Source organism: Perca fluviatilis, chromosome 2, assembly GCF_010015445.1.
Source record: "Perca fluviatilis chromosome 2, GENO_Pfluv_1.0, whole genome shotgun sequence".
Lineage (NCBI taxonomy): Eukaryota > Metazoa > Chordata > Actinopteri > Perciformes > Percidae > Perca > Perca fluviatilis.
In genome coordinates this window covers 18,216,878-18,236,694 of record NC_053113.1, presented here as the reverse complement: position 1 = coordinate 18,236,694, position 19,817 = coordinate 18,216,878, and the positions used below count along the sequence as shown (strand labels likewise).

Below are 19,817 nucleotides of genomic sequence, written 5' to 3'. Positions count from 1 at the left end.
TTTTTTTTGGGGATTTGAACGGAAAGAAACGGAATATGTATTTTATTTTAATCATAGATGTAACGTGAAGGTGTTACTCGAAATTCCCGTGTTTTGCAGTACTTGAAATACCCACATACAGCGATTTTAAATCCCCACCAGCAGGGGCGGTAAAGTGAAATCACAACACACTTTCTGTACTGAAGAAGAAGCGGTCCGCTCACATCAATCCTCCTCAGTTCCGTTTGGTAGCCGACAGTTCATAGAGCCGCAACTATGGAGGAGTCAAAAAATAAAGAGAATAAGCAGACCGAAAAGACCGATGAGAAGGAGAAGGGAAAGGAAAAGGGGCAGCAGTCCTCAGGGAAGGACAAGGAGAAGAAAGAGGAGCAAGAATTGGTAAGTTGGGGCGTGTTTTGCTCATTCAAATGTGTGCTAACTAACGTTACAGGAGCCAGAGGTATTATTTTGCCTTAGTCACTGCTGCTTTGACAACATGGTTGAGCAGGCCGAAGTCATTGCCACTTATTAGAAAACTGAGAGGTTATCAGTAACTATACAGTAATGTTTCATATAAAGCACCCTTACTTTGATTTGTTAGAATTTCACGGTCCGTGAAAGTCGTATAGCTCGATGAACTCGACCAGTTAGCTAACTTTAGCCTAGCCCAACTCAGCCGGTAAGCTAAAATTAGCTTGCTAGCGTTAGTTGTTATCGCTGCCGTCTGTACTGTCATCAGTGTTAGCTAGCATGTTCAACTAGCTAGCCAGGTTTAACATTGGTTAATGTACTGTATGACACATCAGCTAACGTGAAGTCGAATACAATCTTACACCACGTAATAACATTAAATCTGCATGTTATATGTTACAACCATAGACGGTCTGTTGTTAAAAAAAAAAATTCTTTATTGTAAAACAAGTGCAGTGACAAATAACAATAGACCTAGCTAGCTATATAACGGGGTTCAAGTGGTAACGTTAAACTATATCAATAAAAAAATAAAAAAAGATTCAGCCGTCCAGGCAATTAACGTTAAACCATTTACTCTACATCAAGAGTCTTTAAGGCGTTGGGGTTTGTAAAATATTGCATAGTTTGTCTTGTTGCTTTTCATTCAGAAAAACTGCATTCAAAACCCCAACAATATTTACTTTTGATAAACAACTGGCGTCCTACCTGTTTGCTCAATAATTACTACTAGTACTAGCTCTTATTCTTGCCAATAGAAAACCTCAGCCTCTATAATTGACGAATCACATTCTGGCTTTATGTCAAACAGGCATATTGCAAACAATGTTTATTGGATTATTCTGAATTTATTAATGAAAATAGGTTTATTCTGTTTTTAGATTTTTTTTTTTTTTTTTTTAGGCCTTCGATTCCTTGGAACACAAATTTATTTATTAATAACTGTTACACTGATTTGTCAGTGTAACATTAGCTTGTAGTCCTCTTTATCAGTTAGCCAGTGGTAAGTGTCACTGGTAAGATTATTTTGTTCCGGTTAGTGGAAGGCCATGTGCAATTTAGTGAAAACATGGGAATTTGTTGCTGTCTTCTTCATGCATTGTGTAACATTCTGACATCATGCAACTACAAGGTCACAACGTTACCAAGTTCATTTTTCATCATTATTTGTCCCTATGGGTTTAACAGCAAATATTCAAAACATTATAACGTGCTATACTGCTAGGCAGCAACAGCATAATTCAGGTAGTTGGCAGTGCTCCGCACAGAGCCGCTGCAAAATAATTGTGCGAGAGAAAACTCAGATTGGACAGATAGTCTAGCTGGCTGTCTCAATTTACCCTCGAGAGATCTAAGGAGCAGTCAAATAATAGTCCTCATTAATCCACCGAATTCCAATACAAAGAAAGCAGAAGGAAATGGAAAATGCATGCATCCAGCGGAATTTCCTGCAGCACCGGAAGTGTAACCTCAAGGATATATATACTATTATATTATCAACTAAAATCTAAGGCCACCCCTCTCCAACTTGAGGCCAAAGGCAGCAGTGGCAAATAAGTCTGTATTTTTTTTTTTTTTATGATTTTGATTAATAACAGATAATGTTATTCTCTTCACTACTTTTCAGTCAGAGGAAGACAAACAGTTACAAGAGGACCTGGAGATGATGGTGGAGAGATTGAGTGTAAGTATTATTATTTATTTTTTTACAACTCTTGTGTGTCAGGGTGTAAAAGCCCTTACAAGGCAAAAACCTCACATTTTCTTTACATTGGCAGGAGAAGAACACAGAGCTGTACCGTCCAGCATTGGAAGAGCTGCGCAGACTAATCCGCTCCTCAACCACCTCCATGACCTCAGTACCCAAGCCCCTCAAATTCCTGCGCCCACACTATGGCAAGCTCAAAGAGATCTATGAGGGCATGGCTCCTGGAGAGAACAAGGTAAGGCTCTACTGTGATGCCGGAAAATTTATAAATTCATGCTTTTTTGGACAACTTTTCAGTGGAATCGCCATATGAAAAAGAGTGTACAATTCTTTTGAGCACGAAGAATGCACAGTAATATGTATGGCAAATCTGACGCCAAAGTAGTTTAAAACAAATATATAGTTTAAAGGCTAATGCAGATATATGAAGTGACGCTATAAATGGCTGAAATTTTTCTGGCATTCCATATTTGATGGATTTTAATCTTTGAATTCTTTTCTCAATTTATCGATTACTTGTTTGGTCTGTAAAACTACAACTGTAAAAATAGACATTATCATTTCCCCTGAGCCTAAAGTGATGGCTTCTAATGCATTTCCTTTGTCCAACAGTCCAAAACAAAAAATATATATTCAGTATATTACAATGTGAGACTAAGAAGCTAAAAATCCTCACATTTGAGAAGCTGGAGCCATCAAATGTTTTGGCATTCTTGACCTAAACGATTAATTGAGGATCAAAATAGTTGCCCATTAATGTTCTGACGATCACATATCAGTTCATTGACTAATCGTTGCAGTCTTGCCTAAAGACCTTAAGTTAAAACTGTAGATGGTGTTTGTGTTGGCAGCGTTTCTGTGCGGATGTGGTGTCAGTGCTGGCCATGACCATGAGCGGTGAGAGGGAGTGTCTGAAGTACCGTCTGCTAGGCTCCCAGGAAGAGCTGGCCTCCTGGGGACATGAATATGTCAGGTAAGACAAGACATGGCATCATCAGCCAATGCATGTAATGCTCTTGTGGTTATTGGAGAAGCTGCATTGTAAACGGAGGAAATACAGAGATTCTTCGATGATGGTTGTTTCTCATGAGGTTTGGTTCAATGTCAAATCGGTAGAAAAACAAGAAAAATGGGTGCTGTTGATTGCTATCAAATTATTCAGTCCTATTTTTTTTTTTAACAAAATGACCTTGTTCAATTTATCAATCATAATGATAGTTAATACCCATCAAGCTTGGAATATGGACAAAAAACAGTGTTTCTGTAGCCTGAGTAAACCCTGACGAACTTCTGGCAAATTTGAGATTGCTCTGCAAGTCAGTCTGGCAAAGAGCCCATTCAAACCCATTTCCAATGTCCCCAAAATCGAGGCACCAATCACAACCGCTGAGGCGGGCTTTACGCAACGACGATAGAGCAGCTGTTTGTTTACATTCAACATGACGGCTACCGAATCGCAGCGTCACCCGGATCGTTGATCTGATTGGTTGGACTCTCCAATGCGCCCAGAGGCATTTGAGCGGCGTCCGTTGGTGACGCCCCTTTGGAAATGAACCTTTCCCAGACCCACTCTGTTTGAACTGAGAACGGTCTGGTGTCAACCAGGCTAGTGTTTCAGCTTTTCATAAAGAAAAATGAAAGAAGCTTATGAGAAAACTAGGGGTACAGAAGAGCTTAGGCTCTATTAAGCATCCTATTAATCATGTCGTGACAAATTGTATTGTTTGGAAAAAGAGACTGATGCCATTTTCTCCACCGACTATCAGTGTTGCCATGATGTGTGTGGAGTATGGGATAACAGTCACTCTGTGAATAAGGAAATTATGAACTGCATGGCTGATGTTGGAGAAAGCATTTATACAAGAACTGGGCAGATGTATTGAAAACAGGAAATCTTAATGTCTTTGGTCACCTTCTTCTGTGTCTGCTAATTGCTTCATTCACAAAAAAAAAATACACTTCCTCTCTGTCGGTTGTCTTCCAGGCACCTGGCTGGTGAGGTAGCTAAAGAGTGGCAGGAGGTGGAGGAAAATGACAAGACACAGCAAGAGACGCTGCTGAAACTAGTGAAGGAGATTGTGCCCTACAACATGGCCCACAATGCTGAACATGAGGCGTGTGACCTGCTGATGGAGATAGAGAGGCTGGACATGCTGGAGGACTACATTGATGAAAATGCCTACGGAAAAGTCTGCCTGTACCTCACTAGGTATGTTCAGGTTTCACACTTTGCTTAGAAAACACAAACCCTGTTTATAAGCATGTAGTATACGTTTCAAAAATAGGACTGGTTGACTTTTGATATATGCCCATTTCATCTCCTAACTGTCTGCATCCCTCCTCCAGCTGTGTGAGTTACGTTCCTGAGCCAGAAAACTCGGCGCTGCTGAGATGTGCCCTGAACATCTTCAGGAAGTTCAACCGTTACCCAGAGGCCCTGCGCCTGGCCCTGATGCTCAACGATGTGGAGCTAGTAGAAAACATCTTCACATCCTGCAAAGACATGTAAGCACCATCAAAGCACTATTCCTAGAGCACTAAAGATGGTCATGGGAATGATAAAATGTATTAACCTAGCAAGGTGGATGAGCACAGCAATGTGTAAAGGATCAGTTCCAAATTCTTCAAATGTGTCTTTTTGTTTTTGACCCTGTACTATTTTTGTTACAGTTAGGTTGACCCTTCTCATATGTGCTTTCCTTGTAATGTAAAGCCCACTGTGTCATAGTGCGTGGTGTATGAAAAACAACCTCCTATTTACCATGCAGAGTTATCCAGAAGCAGATGGCCTTCATGCTGGGTCGCCATGGCATGTTCCTGGAGCTCAATGAGGACGTAGAAGACTACGAGGACTTAACAGAAATCATGTCCAACGTGCAGCTCAACAGCAACTTCCTGGCCCTGGCCAGAGAGGTAAGACAACGGAGGAGGGAAGAAAAAATAAATGTAATTTGAGATATAGAAAAACAGGGAGGCTAAACTTCTAAAAGGATACTTTGACAGTTTTTAACCAGCTTTGTATCATAACAATGTTGGTAGTTTGTGTAAAGTATGGTAAACTTCCCTCCATCTTGCCAGCGCCTAGATCTTCGTGCACAACTCCCCGCATTTTGTGTCATCCGCTGGCTCGAGGGCTGTTGCTCCAACTACAGATTGCACTTCCGCATATAGACAAACTCAGATTAAACTGTAAAACTAGACAGCGCCGAACAAATATGAACTAAGGTTTTGTTACTGCATTGTCTATTTCTCGTCTACAATGTTTTTAGAGCCATATTTTTAGCTTACTGTTGAACTGTAATACAAGATTGTTTGTTACCAGCTGGACACCATATTGCTTTCTGTGATGTGCTCGCGTCACACATCGTAATAATCCTGAATAATGGTTCATAAATGTAGGATTATAACCTAAACTCAACGTCATGATTACTCAACACATTTTACCTTTTTATTAATAACACGCTCATCTTGTCGTCCCCAGCTGGACATCATGGAACCCAAAGTCCCAGATGACATCTACAAAACACACCTGGAAAACAACAGTGAGTCCATATCTTTAGGTTTTCTGTGTGTGTGTTCAGTTAGGTACAGTATTGGTGACAGACTATTTTACTTTATCTCAGGGCATGAGATAAAGTAAAATAAGGTTGCTGCTGTGTTTGTGATTTACTGGCCACTGTGCCAAATAAACTCAATGGTTTTTGTGTATTGGTTCATTGATTGGCGTTTTGCATGACCTTTTGTGCCGTATGTGACAGGGTTTGGAGGCAGTGGCTCACAGGTTGACTCCGCTCGTATGAACTTGGCCTCTTCCTTCGTGAACGGCTTTGTCAACGCAGCCTTCGGACAGGACAAGCTGCTCACAGACGACGGCAACAAATGGTTGTACAAGAACAAGGACCACGGTAAATGAAAACACGCACCCACACAAATATTTTGAGATTTCTGTATTTCAATGGGTTTCATTTGATTGTTTGGTGACTAAAGATGATATAAATGTCCTCAGGTATGTTGAGTGCTGCAGCCTCCCTTGGTATGATCCTGCTGTGGGACGTGGATGGCGGTCTGACCCAGATAGACAAATATCTCTATTCCTCTGAGGACTACATCAAGGTAAACATGGGAAACTTTTCTGTAATAGTTTCTTTATATTACTTTCTAATATTGATGTGGTGGTCATATCACAACCTTTTCAGGATGAGGTATTACAAATGTCATTGCCCCATCTTTAACTTTTTGCACAGCTTTTTTTCTTCTTATCTTGGTACTTACTCTACATCAGTCTTATGATACTCTACATGCCATCAGTTCAAGAAAGGCACTACCACAAATAAATTAAAAATTGGATTGACTAGATTGTAACTCTGTCAAGATTGCTTCCTTTACAGAGTTTTGAATTTGACCTTCTGAACATATATTATCTACTAACTATTCTCTTTCTTAAGCTTACTCCCCAGGAGGAAAAGCGATGAAAAGCAAGCATTTAAAGTGTCTTTCTTGTTCTTCTTTCACCTGCGTCGTCTCTCTTTGTAGTCTGGTGCCCTCCTGGCCTGTGGCATTGTCAACTCAGGTGTGAGGAATGAATGTGACCCGGCACTCGCCCTGCTCTCTGACTATGTCCTCCACAACAGCAACGTCATGAGGATAGGAGCCATCTTTGGGTGAGGAGACTGTTCACATGTAGAAAGTTAAACATTAAAGCATATGTACATGGACATTTTCCAAATTATACAAGGAAAATGTATTCAGGGTTAGAGCTGGGCGATTTATTTCCCTAAAAAATCTTTTTTTATTATTATTTATAAAAAAACTCGATTTTCGATTCGTTTTTTCCCCCACCTTCCATTTAAAACAAAATAACTGCGAACTGTAAATATATTTTAAAAATATATATTTATTGTATTTAATTAAAGTGCATCAACATAAACAAAATTGCAAAGGAAAACCTTTTCTCTAACTGAAAAGTCACTGTGCAGTGTGCAACAAAGATTGTTAAACATCCAAATTATTTATACTGTATAATGAACCGTAAGACACATGTAAGGCTGCATGGTTCGGCTCGACCACAGGTCAGTAGTGGCAGCGTAAAAGTCAATTCCCTTCAACTCGCTTATTATCTTTTGCCGAGTGTTGTTATACAGCTGAGGAAGAGCAACGTCAGAGAAATACTTGCGGCTAGGTACTGTATATCGAGCGTCCAAAACTTTCAGCATGTTGTTAAACCCTCTCTTCTCAACAGAGTAAACTGGCAGCATATCCGTAGCTATGTAGAGGGTAACTGCCTGACTACTACTGAAGAGGGGGAGAAAAAAATCAAAAAATAGATTTTTTGAAAATATGAATCTATTTGACCTACCAACTCGATTTTTAAATCAAATCGATATTTTTCCCAGCCCTATTCAGGGTATTGGGGTACAGTGCTGTTTATGGCTTGTTAAGTTTTCTCTACTTATCTCTACCTATCTCTTTTGTGTGTTTCTTGTACTGCTGTTAACACTTGAATCTGGAAGATTGTAAAGTGTCTTATGATCTATCTTATGATGCCACATCATGGCTGTGTGTCTTGATCCTTGTCTTCTTGGTTTCAGGCTGGGCCTGGCCTATGCTGGCTCCAACAGAGAAGACGTCCTTTCTCTGCTTCTCCCTGTCATGGGAGACTCCAAATCCAGCATGGAGGTATGGATGTGTGATTTGTGTAAGGGATCTTCTCACTCCACATATGTTTAGCAGTTTAGCAACGTGTGTGTGTGTGTGTGTGTGTGTGTGTGTGTGTGTGTGTGTGTGTGTGTGTGTGTGTGTGTGTGTGTGTGTGTGTGTGTGTGTGTGTGTGTGTGTGTGTGTGTGTGTGTGTGTGTGTGTGTGTGTGTGTGTGTGTGTGTGTGTGTGTGTGTAATCTCTAGGTGGTTGGAGTGACGGCGCTGGCATGTGGTATGATCGCAGTAGGCTCTTGTAACGGTGATGTGACCTCCACCATCGTCCAGACCATCATGGAGAAGAGCGAACTGGAGCTGAAGGACACATATGCCCGCTGGTTGCCTTTAGGCCTGGGACTCAACCACCTGGGTAAGCATGGACAGGCTTCAGAATGACTAACTGCAAGAATAACTAGACATAGTTCAAAACAGTGTGACAGAGAGTTGCAGCGGCAAAGCATTCTAAGCAGAACAAAACTAAGCGATATGTGATGTGTGACCGCTTCTTCTAAACCTTTGTGTAGGCCATGATCTATTAAAGAGGCCAATTCCATTATCGCTGTATATTTTCTTCCCTTCCCTTTTTAATGTAGCTGCTGTAAGTATTCTGTTTGTGTTACTCACTTTCCATAGGTAAAGGAGAGGCGATTGAGACGACCCTGGCAGCTCTACAGGTTGTACCCGAACCTTTCCGCAGCTTTGCCAACACGCTAGTGGATATCTGTGCATATGCAGGTCAGTCTCATAGTCCTGGGTTCCAGCCAATCCAAAGCGGTTTTGTTTGCACGCGTGCAGATATCCATCACTCAATCTTTGCATTCATTCACTTCTGTATAAGCCAACCATATGTGGATCTACATATAGTGCACTGTCTGCGGATAATCATCATTGAATCTTCACAACTCGTATCATTTGCATCCATCTCAGGTTCTGGTAATGTGCTGAAGGTGCAGCAGCTTCTCCATATCTGCAGTGAGCACTACGAAGCCAAGGAGAAGGAAAAAGAAGAGGACAAGGACAAGAAGGATAAGAAGGACAAAGATAAGAAGGAGACTGCTGCTGACATGGGCTCCCACCAGGTAAGGACTAACTTATTACTGTGATTATCCTCAATCATCAATGTTTTGCCAAATCTCTATTTATTAGTTCTTATCAGCTATGTTATGGATGATTGTGAGGTCTTGTTTGAATTGTTTGTTTTCCTCTCAGGGTGTAGCTGTTCTTGGTATTGCCCTTATTGCCATGGGGGAGGAGATTGGGTCTGAAATGGCACTGCGAACATTTGGACATCTGGTCAGTAGCACTGCTCACTGTCGATTTGCTATTCTTTTTTATTTTCCTTTACCTTTTAGTGAATACGTTATTGTTCCCCCATCTCGCCACCTCTCATTTCTTATTCTTTTGATCTTTCTGTCCGCTGAGTCTGTTTTTAAAAAGAGACCTTTTCATCTGGTTGTCTTGACTTAACTGTACTTTCATATTTTCAGACTTCACAATCTGCCGCTTTTTCCCGTTGTTTTGATCCCCATTACATCATCAGCACTTTTGATCCTGGTTCATATATTTTCTCTTTTCTCTATACTCTGTTATGGTCTGTCATTTTTTACTCTGTTCTAACTTATCCTGATGTCCTAACTGAATCGGACTAAGATCATACCATGATGACTTCCTATTGTTATAGGTCAACTATGTATATTGCAAAGTGACTGCTTAAGTAGGCAATTAAAATAATTAAAACCAAATATTTGTTCCTTACTCTGTCGTATTGTCTCTGCATTCATATCATCAGCTGCGTTATGGTGAGCCCACCCTGAGGCGAGCGGTGCCCCTAGCCCTGGCTCTCATTTCCGTGTCCAACCCTCGTTTGAACATCTTGGACACCCTCAGCAAGTTTTCCCACGATGCCGACCCCGAGGTGTCCCACAACTCCATCTTCGCCATGGGCATGGTGGGCAGCGGTAAGTCGGGTTCTAGGCATTACATAGAATAATGTTAACTGTGTGTTTTAATAGCTGCGACAATACTAAACACCTGCAATTTTTGTCTTTAGGGCTTTGATGCACAGTAGCCTATTTTCAACCAGGAATGAATAGCTAATGTAATAGTAACAGTACCAATATTGGTATCATGACTTGCATATATGTTTTGCTGTATTAAATAAAATTGACAAAACTAAGAAATGTGATGGAAACATTTTAAATATCAAATTAAATGCAATAAATTAAGCTTATACTATTTTTAATAACAAATAAGTACCCACTCACCAAAAACCTTAAAAACAAAGGGGTAAAAAAAAAAAAACTTATTTGGAGTACAAACAATAAGATGCTGTTACAGATCCCACTGACGTTTTTCACTAGAAATATTGAATATAATGCATTGAATACTTGAAGGTCTATTGTCATTTTGGATAAGGCACAATGCCGCCACCTCTTAGAGTGCCTCTAGTGTTGACTTCCTCAACATATTTAGCAGGCTCTTCATTTTTTCCATTTCCTCAGGCACAAATAACGCCCGTCTGGCTGCCATGCTACGGCAGCTGGCACAGTATCACGCCAAAGACCCTAACAATCTCTTCATGGTTCGACTGGCTCAGGTGGGTGGTAACACAAAAGGCACTCTGTGCCAGACACAAGTGATCTTTGTGGGACGAGTGTTTGTACAAGTGACTATTGACTGCTGTTTGTGCCTCCACAGGGTCTGACTCACCTGGGCAAAGGCACACTGACACTCTGTCCCTACCATAGCGACAGGCAGCTGATGAGTCAGGTTGCCGTGGCTGGACTGCTCACCGTGCTGGTTTCCTTCCTTGACGTCAAGAACAGTTAGTGTATTCTCCTCCTGCTGCTTTTGCCTCAACTTTCTGCTTCCACACATGCTTATCATTGTCCTTTTCTGTTTTAGAATTTGAAGATTGTATCCCATCAGTGATTCCCCTGTGTTAACATTCCCCTTGGTGTTCACTGTGTGCATTACAGTAATCCTGGGGAAATCTCACTACATTCTCTACGGCCTGGTTGCTGCCATGCAGCCACGTATGCTGGTCACCTTCGATGAGGAGCTACGACCACTACCTGTGTCTGTCAGAGTTGGACAGGTGAAGCCTAGGAAAATTAACTTCTGTAGAAATTTTCCAATTCAAACTTTATTGACTTAGTTTGACATTTTGGGACATATCCTTATTTGCTATCTTGCTAAGAATGAGATGAGAATAGAGATACCAGTCTCAAGTCTGGCTGTTAAATGTGAAGCTGGAGCCAGCAGCCAGTTAGCTAACATTCTCCTGGCTGTAGCTTCGTATTTAACAGATAAATAAGCGTATCAGTCTTATCTAATTCGCCAGAGGGAACTGAATAAGCGCATTTGCCAAAATGTAGAACTATTCTTCTAAGTGAGGATGTTGAAGTGGAGACAAAATCCAACACTAGACCTATTCAGCCAAAATAAATATTTTATTTAGAAATGATAGAGAAGTTATGGAATTTTATCAGCAACCAAAATCCCAAGAATTCTGGTCGGAAGGTTTAAGGAGAAAAGGCTGTTTTAACATGAGTCTGTTTGTATGATTTGTCTACAGGCTGTGGATGTCGTGGGCCAGGCAGGCAAGCCAAAGGCCATCACAGGTTTCCAGACTCACACCACACCAGTGTTGCTGGCTCATGGAGAGAGGGCTGAGCTAGCAACAGAGGAGTACCTACCGGTCACCCCCATTCTGGAGGGCTTTGTTATCCTCCGCAAGAACCCCAACTATGAAACCTAGACCCTCATTCTCACTGACCTCTCCCTCTGTTTGTAAGGGTAGGCCTACATGGCTCTTGTCAGTTGTTATATTTAGTTTACTGCATGACTGGAAAGAGCAAGGCAGGTCTATCCTTCTTCCTTGCTGTGTCTTCTCACTGTTGTCTGTGGCCCAGCTCCAGCAGTCATAAAAAATGGATGGTTGGGGTCTGGTTAATTGGACTGGGATGACACAGGGGGAGGGGTGAAACTGGGACCTCATCCACTCTACATTGATGGTTTCCTAATTGCCCTAATTTTGTTCCACCTCTCCCATGTGTACTGTTTGACTGACCTGGGGCCAGTTCAAAGTAGGAACTGTTCACCACTCTCCTGTATATGTCATCAGTTAATGAATAACAGCTGCCCAGTACACATCAATGCTTCAAATGTTTTTCTTTTCCCCACTACTTACATCCTCAGTCATCTTTTGTAATTAGAGCATTTAAAAGTATGTACGTTTTTGCTTCTGTTTTTATTTTTATTCTTTTTGGTTTTGTTACAGTACTGTAAAAGGTTGAATCAAAAATAAAACTGAGATCCACATGTTGGAAATGTGATGGTTGTGTGTTTAATTAGGTGAAAAATGTCATACCTGGCTTTTTATAATTTATTTAAACTCGCAGAGTGCGGTCAATCAAATTAAGCAGCCTGCAGGTTCTACACAGGGAGAAGCCGTTTAGTCATTATCAGCGCCACCTAGGGCTATGAAGTCGTATTTACTATGTATGTATACATTTTCTACATACAAATATAAACCCCTATTCATAGAGGAAAGTAATTGCAGCAGTGGTTTAGAATTGCAGATTTAAATCAATGTCACCTATAAGGAACAAAAGTGATAGCTTTGTGTTTCTGTGATTTCTGCTACATACAAAAAATAGTAAGATGGTAACCACTAACTTCCAGTGGATTTGAATACTAAAACAACTGCAATTAGGCTTGATATGTTTTTTAAATATGTGTTTCTCTTTCTAAACCTCTAAGCAACAGGTATAACACTTTGGCCTCTGCATCTCTCTTCTGGGCCTGCTTTAAAGCGTATGACAATACACACAGTATCCTTGGTCTTTCATGTTGCTGAGTTCAGTTTATCCTGAAAGACATTTGCAAAATTGTTATAAGGGTTTTGTTTTTGAAGATGTATTGTTGACACAATTGCATGGTTGTTTTATGAGGCAATTTAAATCCTATATCCTGATATCCTACACTGGCTGTGCTAACCATTTCATTTACAGACTTGTCCCATGAACAATGCCTGAGAAGTATTTTTGCTTTAGTCCAGATTTATCCCATGAAAATATTTTCAAATCAATTCTCTAACTGCTCTTTGTAAAGCAATTATTTAGCTTATAATAATGGAACCCATTTATAACCTAATTATAATTTAACAATAGTCCTCTAATGCATGTTGAAAAAAATGTAGAAATAATTTAAGTGAAATTAAACACTTCTTATTTTTATCTGCGGGAAAAACTGGAATTTGACTCTATTTTAAGAAAAAAGTCTTGGGTACCATTAAAATATCAAAACGCCTCAAATCAGGTTATTCACATGCAAACACAATAAAGATAACATGGACGACAAAAGATATGGACATCTTTACAGCTGAGAACATGATTACTGGGAAAGTTTATTTTTCTTTACATTTCTTCTTGTTAATGTAGAATTTTCCTAATAAACGTTATAATAAGAAACTTTCTCAAAATAATGCAGTTTTCCCCCCAAAATGTAATTAAGTCATTATCGTGAGATAAGTCATTATTTTGAGATAGTTTCTCATATTAAGATTCTAATTCATTATTTTTGAAATACGAACTCATTATTTTAAGATACAAATACATTATGAGATACTAAGTCATTTTCTTTTTAGACACTATCATTATTTTGAGATACAAGCTCATTAATTTGAGATACTATCATTATTGTGAGATAATACATCATTATTTTTGAGATACCAGCTCATTATTTGGAGATACTAACTCATTATTTTGAGATACTAGGAGCTAGCTAACTCATTATTTCGAGATGCTAAATCGTCATTATTTTAAGATACTAACTAATAGTAATAACTTAACTTAGCGGAATTGGGTTTCCATATATGTAACTTCCTATACTGTCTATGGTAAGTAGTCTATGGTATAGTTTCCTACTGGGAAAGTTTCACGTGATGGGATTTTGCCGGAATTACCTAGCTACCGGCTTCCGGAAAGGTTTTCCGTCCGTCCGGCTCTGCGGACTCAAGGAGAGAAAGGTAACGCCACAGTCCTGAGCTAAATTGATTATTAAAATGCTCAAATTTTCAGATAGGTGTCAAGTCGCTATTTTATAGAGGCTATGAAAGGACAGTCAAATCTACGTTTTGCCTTTTAGTGTGGAGATTTACCTAGCTGTGGTGACTTTCTTCAGTGGTTTCTGCTGACTGGTGGTCTGCTGTGTTTTCAGGGATTAGCTAGCTAGCTAGCTAGCTAGCTAGCTGGTTTCTAGCATTCAATGCTAACGCGACGTGGGTGTTCTTTCTTCACTTTAGCTAACGTAAGTCCAGCTAGCAAGCTAACACTACGATAGACAGCCAAGATGAGTCCTTACTCGTGGGAAGTTAAGAGATATTTTATATTGTGTGTGTAATGTATTCTATTTGATAAGCGACACATAGACTGTCGCATCACAATGTTGTTGTTTTCGCCGGTCAACGTAATTTCTGCTGCTAGCTATCCAACATTTTGCTAGCTAGCCAGACTGTGGCTTTATAGGTAGCAGTAGGTTAAATCACTCTATTTGTGTCGAAGCCGTGTTTTGCCCTGGTACCAGCCTCCTAGCAGAAAGGGATGGGGGTTGTGTAACGTTACTCAAATTTGCCAGCTTGGTTGCATGACAGTTGTGATTGTAAATAACATGCACACTGATAACTTGATACCTGAAACCATATGAAGGCGATGCAACGTTGATGCCAGCAATCTGAAACCATTTCTGTCAGGCAGTAAAGTAATACAGTTGGTTAAAATATCTGGTTGTACCTGTTCATGCAGCATGGTTTCTGTTTGTGTCAAACAATCGTTACTCCTCTCGTTCTCAGACATTCAAATTATGTATGTATTGTCAAATATTAAGGGACAGTTCTAACACGCATAAAGTTAATCATAATCAGAATGAGATTTATTGCCAAAGTATTTTTCACTTGCATGGGATTTCCCTTGGTGTGTTTGGTGCATACATAAACATGATAATAGAATAAACAATAGAGCAAAGTACTGCAACAGCTAAGAACATACATTTAGAAAATATTAAAATAAATATATGTAAGAGACACTGCAACAAATATGTACAATAAAACTGTTTTAAGGCTGACCGGTTTTGTGCAGGGTGTGTAAAATATCAATCTGGATGTGTAAAAGTTAACAGTATATATACATGTATAAAGGAATTATAAAACGCTGTTGGTCGAGTTCAAGTTAGAGAGGGTTGTAGACTGATTTGACAGGATAGTTGTTTTGAACCTTGAAGCCTGTGTGACACATTCATTAGGGCCTTGGTGAGTTGGTTGACAGGTTCGCTGTGCCTTCAGGTTAGACGTTGTAATAGAAGTTATGCTACATGGGAACTTGGTAAATGTGGGATTTCCGATCAGCATCCCCTGTAATGCATCGATGTAAACGAAGGCTGTCCCGGCGGTGATGTTAAACTGGGCGAGATGAAGCAGAGGCGTCTGACTCATTCAGGATAGTGGCTAGTTACAGTAACGTTACCGATTGTCACGACACCGCTATTGCTGGAATGTACAAGCTACTAACCGGTAGCCACCTCGTTAGCTTGACAATTATCTAGGTTAGTATTCCCATTCATTGACACGTCCGCCGTCCGGTCTGTCTTCATTGTTGACTCCTTAAAACGGCGTTTGTTTAGTATGGTATGGATTATGATTTACATTAGTATGGTTAGGTGGCAGTTGTCATAGCCGATAGCGGCTGAGGCGTGGCTGGCATGAAGCCGGCTGCTGGGGTGTGCATCGCGCCAATAGCAGGAGAAACCACGTGGTAAATCCAGATTGGGCCTAGGAAAGTTAGCAACATGGCTAACGGCACAACATACAGCAGCACGACTACGCAACCATAGTTGTATGTGTTTTGGCGTGACCGAGCGTTTGAGAGGTGCGTGTTTATTACGACCCCGTGTAAATAACTGCCTTGTCGCCCGTTGTGTGTATGTGTGAGTAGACAGGCAGACACGCCCCTGTGGCATAGCAGAAGTGTCCCACAGTTTTAGCAGACGAAACACCGGCGTTTTACCAATGAATAGTTAGCGTGGTATGAGCGTCGCAGTTGTCTTCTGACACTATGTCAAAGTGTTGTTTTAGAGGACGACATGTTTAAGCTGTTTGTCGATCACTTCACCCTGCTTGCTGCGGCAGGCATGAGGCTGATGTTGAGGGCTGCAGACATGTGCCAGACCTTAGCCGAGAATGTGGGTCCAAAATGGATGCAGTTTTCTATGCATGGTAACGGGCACCATAAAGCTAATCGAGGCAGATGTTTATCCCAAGTCTTCGTCTATCTACAAACATGTATCATTGTTTATCATTCATCAGCCCCAATATTATGCAATGATCTCAGACATGCTTTATTCCGAGTGAATGAATGAATGAAACTAATGGCAGAAGTTCAATCACATGACAAATGCATGTTTGTCAGAGCCAGGCTGGGCTGTCACAGTTAGCCTGACATAAGGACACTACTGAGCTTCCTGTTTGGAATCTTGTAAACCTAGAGTCTGGGCATGTGTGGATTTTGACAGAATGTTAAGGTACAGGACTGTCATATACTGTATTAAATTAAATTGAGGAATTGTTTTGTGTATGTGCATTATAAGTAGTCCTTATAAGTAACCATGTACAATGTATGGCATTTGCAAAGTATCTTGAAGTCTGTGGCAGACCACCAACTCATGAAGCCACTGACTTGTGTATTCTTTTCACTGAATTCACCAGGCAGTAAAGTTTGCTCAGTTCTCATAGTATTGGGAAAAGGCAATTTCAGTAAGCAGTTAATTAGCCAGTGAGTCTAGACCACTGTCTGCACATGACAGTGGAAAACTCACAGTGGCTACACACTCTATAGGTGACATGGCAGCCAACTTCTTCAGCAAACTTAGCCCTAGCAAATGTTCTCCCTTTCCTCCTTAGCAGGTCAGGGGAGTGCATGCAGAGGCTTATGCATCAGTTGAAGGAGCATGTTTCACCAGCAGTGTTGCTGGTGGCTGGATCTCCACAGTGCTGCAAATCAGACCAGCTCAATTGACTAGACTGTGTGTGTGATTAGCGGGTGGAATAAGGTGTGGGTGCCTTGCATTAGCTTACACTCCCATAAAACACAGATTCCTGCAGAAATGGGGGCCACCCCTCTTTGCTAGTTCTGTAGTGCTGGGACACTGTTTTCACAATTTGTATTGGCTACTCATTTGGATAAATTCTGCAGACTAACCATTGTGGTGTTGACAGTGTGCGTCACTGGCCCAGTAGTTAAAGGTAAAGCATTCCCCCAAACACCTCAAGGTTTTTAATTTGCGAGACAGTGTAGGTTGTTAGTCTGAGGCCCTCTTTTAGCCCTGAGATTGTTTACTCAGCACTTCATCGCTCAGCTAGCCCTGCTCATTCTGACAATCTTTCTGTCTGTGGATGAGCCTTTAAAATGTTGCCTGACACCCCTTTACAGTGTACTCTTTCCTAACCCTTATATTTCTGCCGTTCTCCAAGCCCCAAGGCTCTATTATTTAGGGGATGAGCTTACCATCAATGTCCGTCAATCAGTGTTTTTCTTAGGCTGGGATTTCATCTGGCTATATGAAAACCCTCGCCATCTTTTTGTCTTCTTCTGTTTGTGTGTTGACATCAGTCATTGTAACCATGGTGATTACAACCACTTCTGCAGTGTGATTTCCTCTTCTTTGAAAAAAGAAAAAAACACCTAGACTCATCATGACTCAGGCTTTTTACACTGCTTGTGTGTGTGAGTGTGTGTGTGTGTGTGTGTGTGTGCGTGTGTGTGTGTCTGTCAGGGAAAATAGGTGAATGTGTGTCACAGTGACGGATAATGTAGGCTTCGGCTATAAATACCAAGTCTGTCACCATTGCAAGGACCATATAACGTAAAGATTATCACACTAGAATCCTGAAATTACCCTTCGGTCAGTGAAAAAAATTGTCTGCATAGTTTTAGTTTCATGTAGGCCTAGGCTTTGTTTCTTGAATTGATCCAATACATTGGATTGGTATCATTGCAAGTGGTGGCCTTATTAAATGGATCTTATATCAACCGGACATGCCCAACATTGTGCCAAACACAGTTTCTTAATCACTATTATAAACTTGTAACATTGCACGTTTATAAACCTGCTGCAAACCTACAATATAATTCAAATTTGCACAATTCTAAAAACGGTGTTGATGTAATGGTCTCCACTTTAGGTAACAGCTATACTTGTATCATGAAACCCTTCAACTATTTGTTATATGCTCTTCTCAATGTTGTGTCAGCCTTTACGCTGCCGTCTGTTTGGTACATAGTAACTTCTTTGGTTGAAAAATATTAGGTTATTGTGGATGCTGTAAAGTATTTGGAATGTGCTTTTAGCCAATATGCACATTGTTAACAAGGTTTCTCTTACTGTCTGTCTTTTAGGAAAAAACGTTCCTTAGTGTAACTACACTTAGGACCTAAAACGATTCATACATGTAAGTATACATGTGAGCTGTGACTGTTAACAAGTAATGCCAACTTTGGGTTGAATTTTCCAGTTAAATCTGAATTTAACTTAAACTCTGAACACACTAATTTCATTTTATGAAGACCTATCCTTTAACCATTCTCTAAAAACAAAATGTACCACATTCCACGCTATCATTTCTGCTACACATTGTATTACATTGTCGGCCATTGGGCCTCACTTGTTTGGTACTGAATGTGACAATTCAGCTTAGATCCATTTAACCCCTGTTCTCTCCTCCGTCAGTTTTGTGCACAGGTCCACATCAGCCTCCCCATGCAGAACTCCATGAAATGAATAAAGCACCACAGCCCATAACAGGACCCCCCTCCACCTCCCACCCTGCCCCCTCCCCTGGCCTTCCACAGGTAAGGAACCCTGCTACTTAACTTCCTGTTTTGCTTCATCCCACTTTGTTTCTCAAAGAAAAATGGCTGTCGTGACAGTGTTTGTGTTATGGCTGTGCACAAATCAGATTTTTTGGAAGCGGATTTGGCTGTTCAATACAAAGATTTCACTACTCATTACTTTCTTTTTTCACATAGACTATCTGGCAATCAGAAAATCCATTCGCATAAGTTTCAGTGATGATTTCGACAACGTTAACATATTCAAATGCAGCCAGCCACCGTTCATAATGAACCAAAAATATGTTTACACTTCTCGGGGTAGCAGTCCATGCTGTCTGCCCATGGGATTTAACTCAGCAGGTAGGGCTGGGACATTACCGCGGTCATGTGACGCCTACCGCAGGTCTGAGCTCGTCACCATCATCACCGCAAAAAAAAACATTTGCCTCCACGTGTCCACGTTGTGTCTAATGACGTGGATTCATTGATTCTAATGACATGGATTGTGTCTGATGACATTGTGTCTTGGACATCATGGATTCAAGGTTTTTTCAAAACTTATCATCAAAAGATGGTGCAAATCCGACCATTCGCGAGTTGGGGAGCGCAGTGTTCCATGACACATAATAACATTCCATTCGTGTTGACTATTAGGCCTATATGCGAGAGTACCTGTGTTATGTCTTGTATCGGAGAAATGTCTTTGCACGGTAGGAAAGGCAAAGACATTCTCATCTGAGGTAGACCCCATAATGTCCCATGGCATAAAAATTTCACTTTATGAGTTTTTTTAACATTAATATGCGTTCCCCCAGCCTACCTATGGTCCCCCAGTGACTAGAAATGGTGATGGGTGTAAACCGAGCCCTGGGTATCCTGCTCTGCCTTTTGAGAAAATGAAAGCTCAGATGGGCCGATCTGGAATCTTCTCCTTATGAGGTCATAAGGAGCAAGGTTACCTCCCCTTTCTCTGCTTTGCCCGCCCAGAGAATTTGGCCAACCCATGAGAAAGAGAGAGACATCATGGCTTTCAAACGAACAAAGTGGCAGTTGGTCGAAGCCACACCCCCACCCTCTACC

General features: G+C 40.8%; 2 protein-coding genes across 2 annotated transcripts in view; both read left to right on the top strand.

Annotated features, from left to right (window-relative positions):
• Positions 1–178: 178 nt before the first annotated feature.
• psmd2 (proteasome 26S subunit, non-ATPase 2) lies at positions 179–12,183 on the top strand. The gene is made up of 21 exons (XM_039780163.1): positions 179–378; positions 2,078–2,134; positions 2,229–2,393; positions 3,010–3,131; positions 4,143–4,367; positions 4,505–4,663; positions 4,927–5,071; positions 5,640–5,700; positions 5,917–6,063; positions 6,165–6,271; positions 6,692–6,819; positions 7,747–7,834; positions 8,059–8,221; positions 8,485–8,586; positions 8,779–8,930; positions 9,061–9,144; positions 9,641–9,809; positions 10,353–10,447; positions 10,549–10,675; positions 10,830–10,948; positions 11,429–12,183. Exons 1-21 carry the CDS (start codon positions 256–258, stop codon positions 11,609–11,611), a joined length of 2,721 nt encoding a protein of 906 aa, XP_039636097.1. The 5' UTR covers positions 179–255; the 3' UTR covers positions 11,612–12,183.
• A 1,618-nt stretch (positions 12,184–13,801) lies between these two features.
• Positions 13,802–19,817, top strand: part of LOC120545639 (eukaryotic translation initiation factor 4 gamma 1-like) — a 43,881-nt gene continuing 37,865 nt past the window's right edge. The window contains exons 1-3 of the mRNA XM_039780175.1: positions 13,802–13,882; positions 18,303–18,355; positions 18,634–18,755. Coding sequence (XP_039636109.1) covers positions 18,681–18,755 — 75 coding nt within the window. The 5' untranslated portion in view covers positions 13,802–13,882; positions 18,303–18,355; positions 18,634–18,680. The remainder of the gene's footprint in view (positions 13,883–18,302; positions 18,356–18,633; positions 18,756–19,817) is intronic.

Coding starts and splice junctions, on each gene's coding strand:
- psmd2 (XM_039780163.1), top strand. CDS start 256: ATGGAGGAGTCAAAAAATAAAGAGAATAAGCAGACCGAAAAGACCGAT. Junction 4,368..4,504: donor GTCTGCCTGTACCTCACTAG/GTATGTTCAGGT, acceptor TCCCTCCTCCAG/CTGTGTGAGTTACGTTCCTG. Junction 5,701..5,916: donor AACACACCTGGAAAACAACA/GTGAGTCCATAT, acceptor CGTATGTGACAG/GGTTTGGAGGCAGTGGCTCA.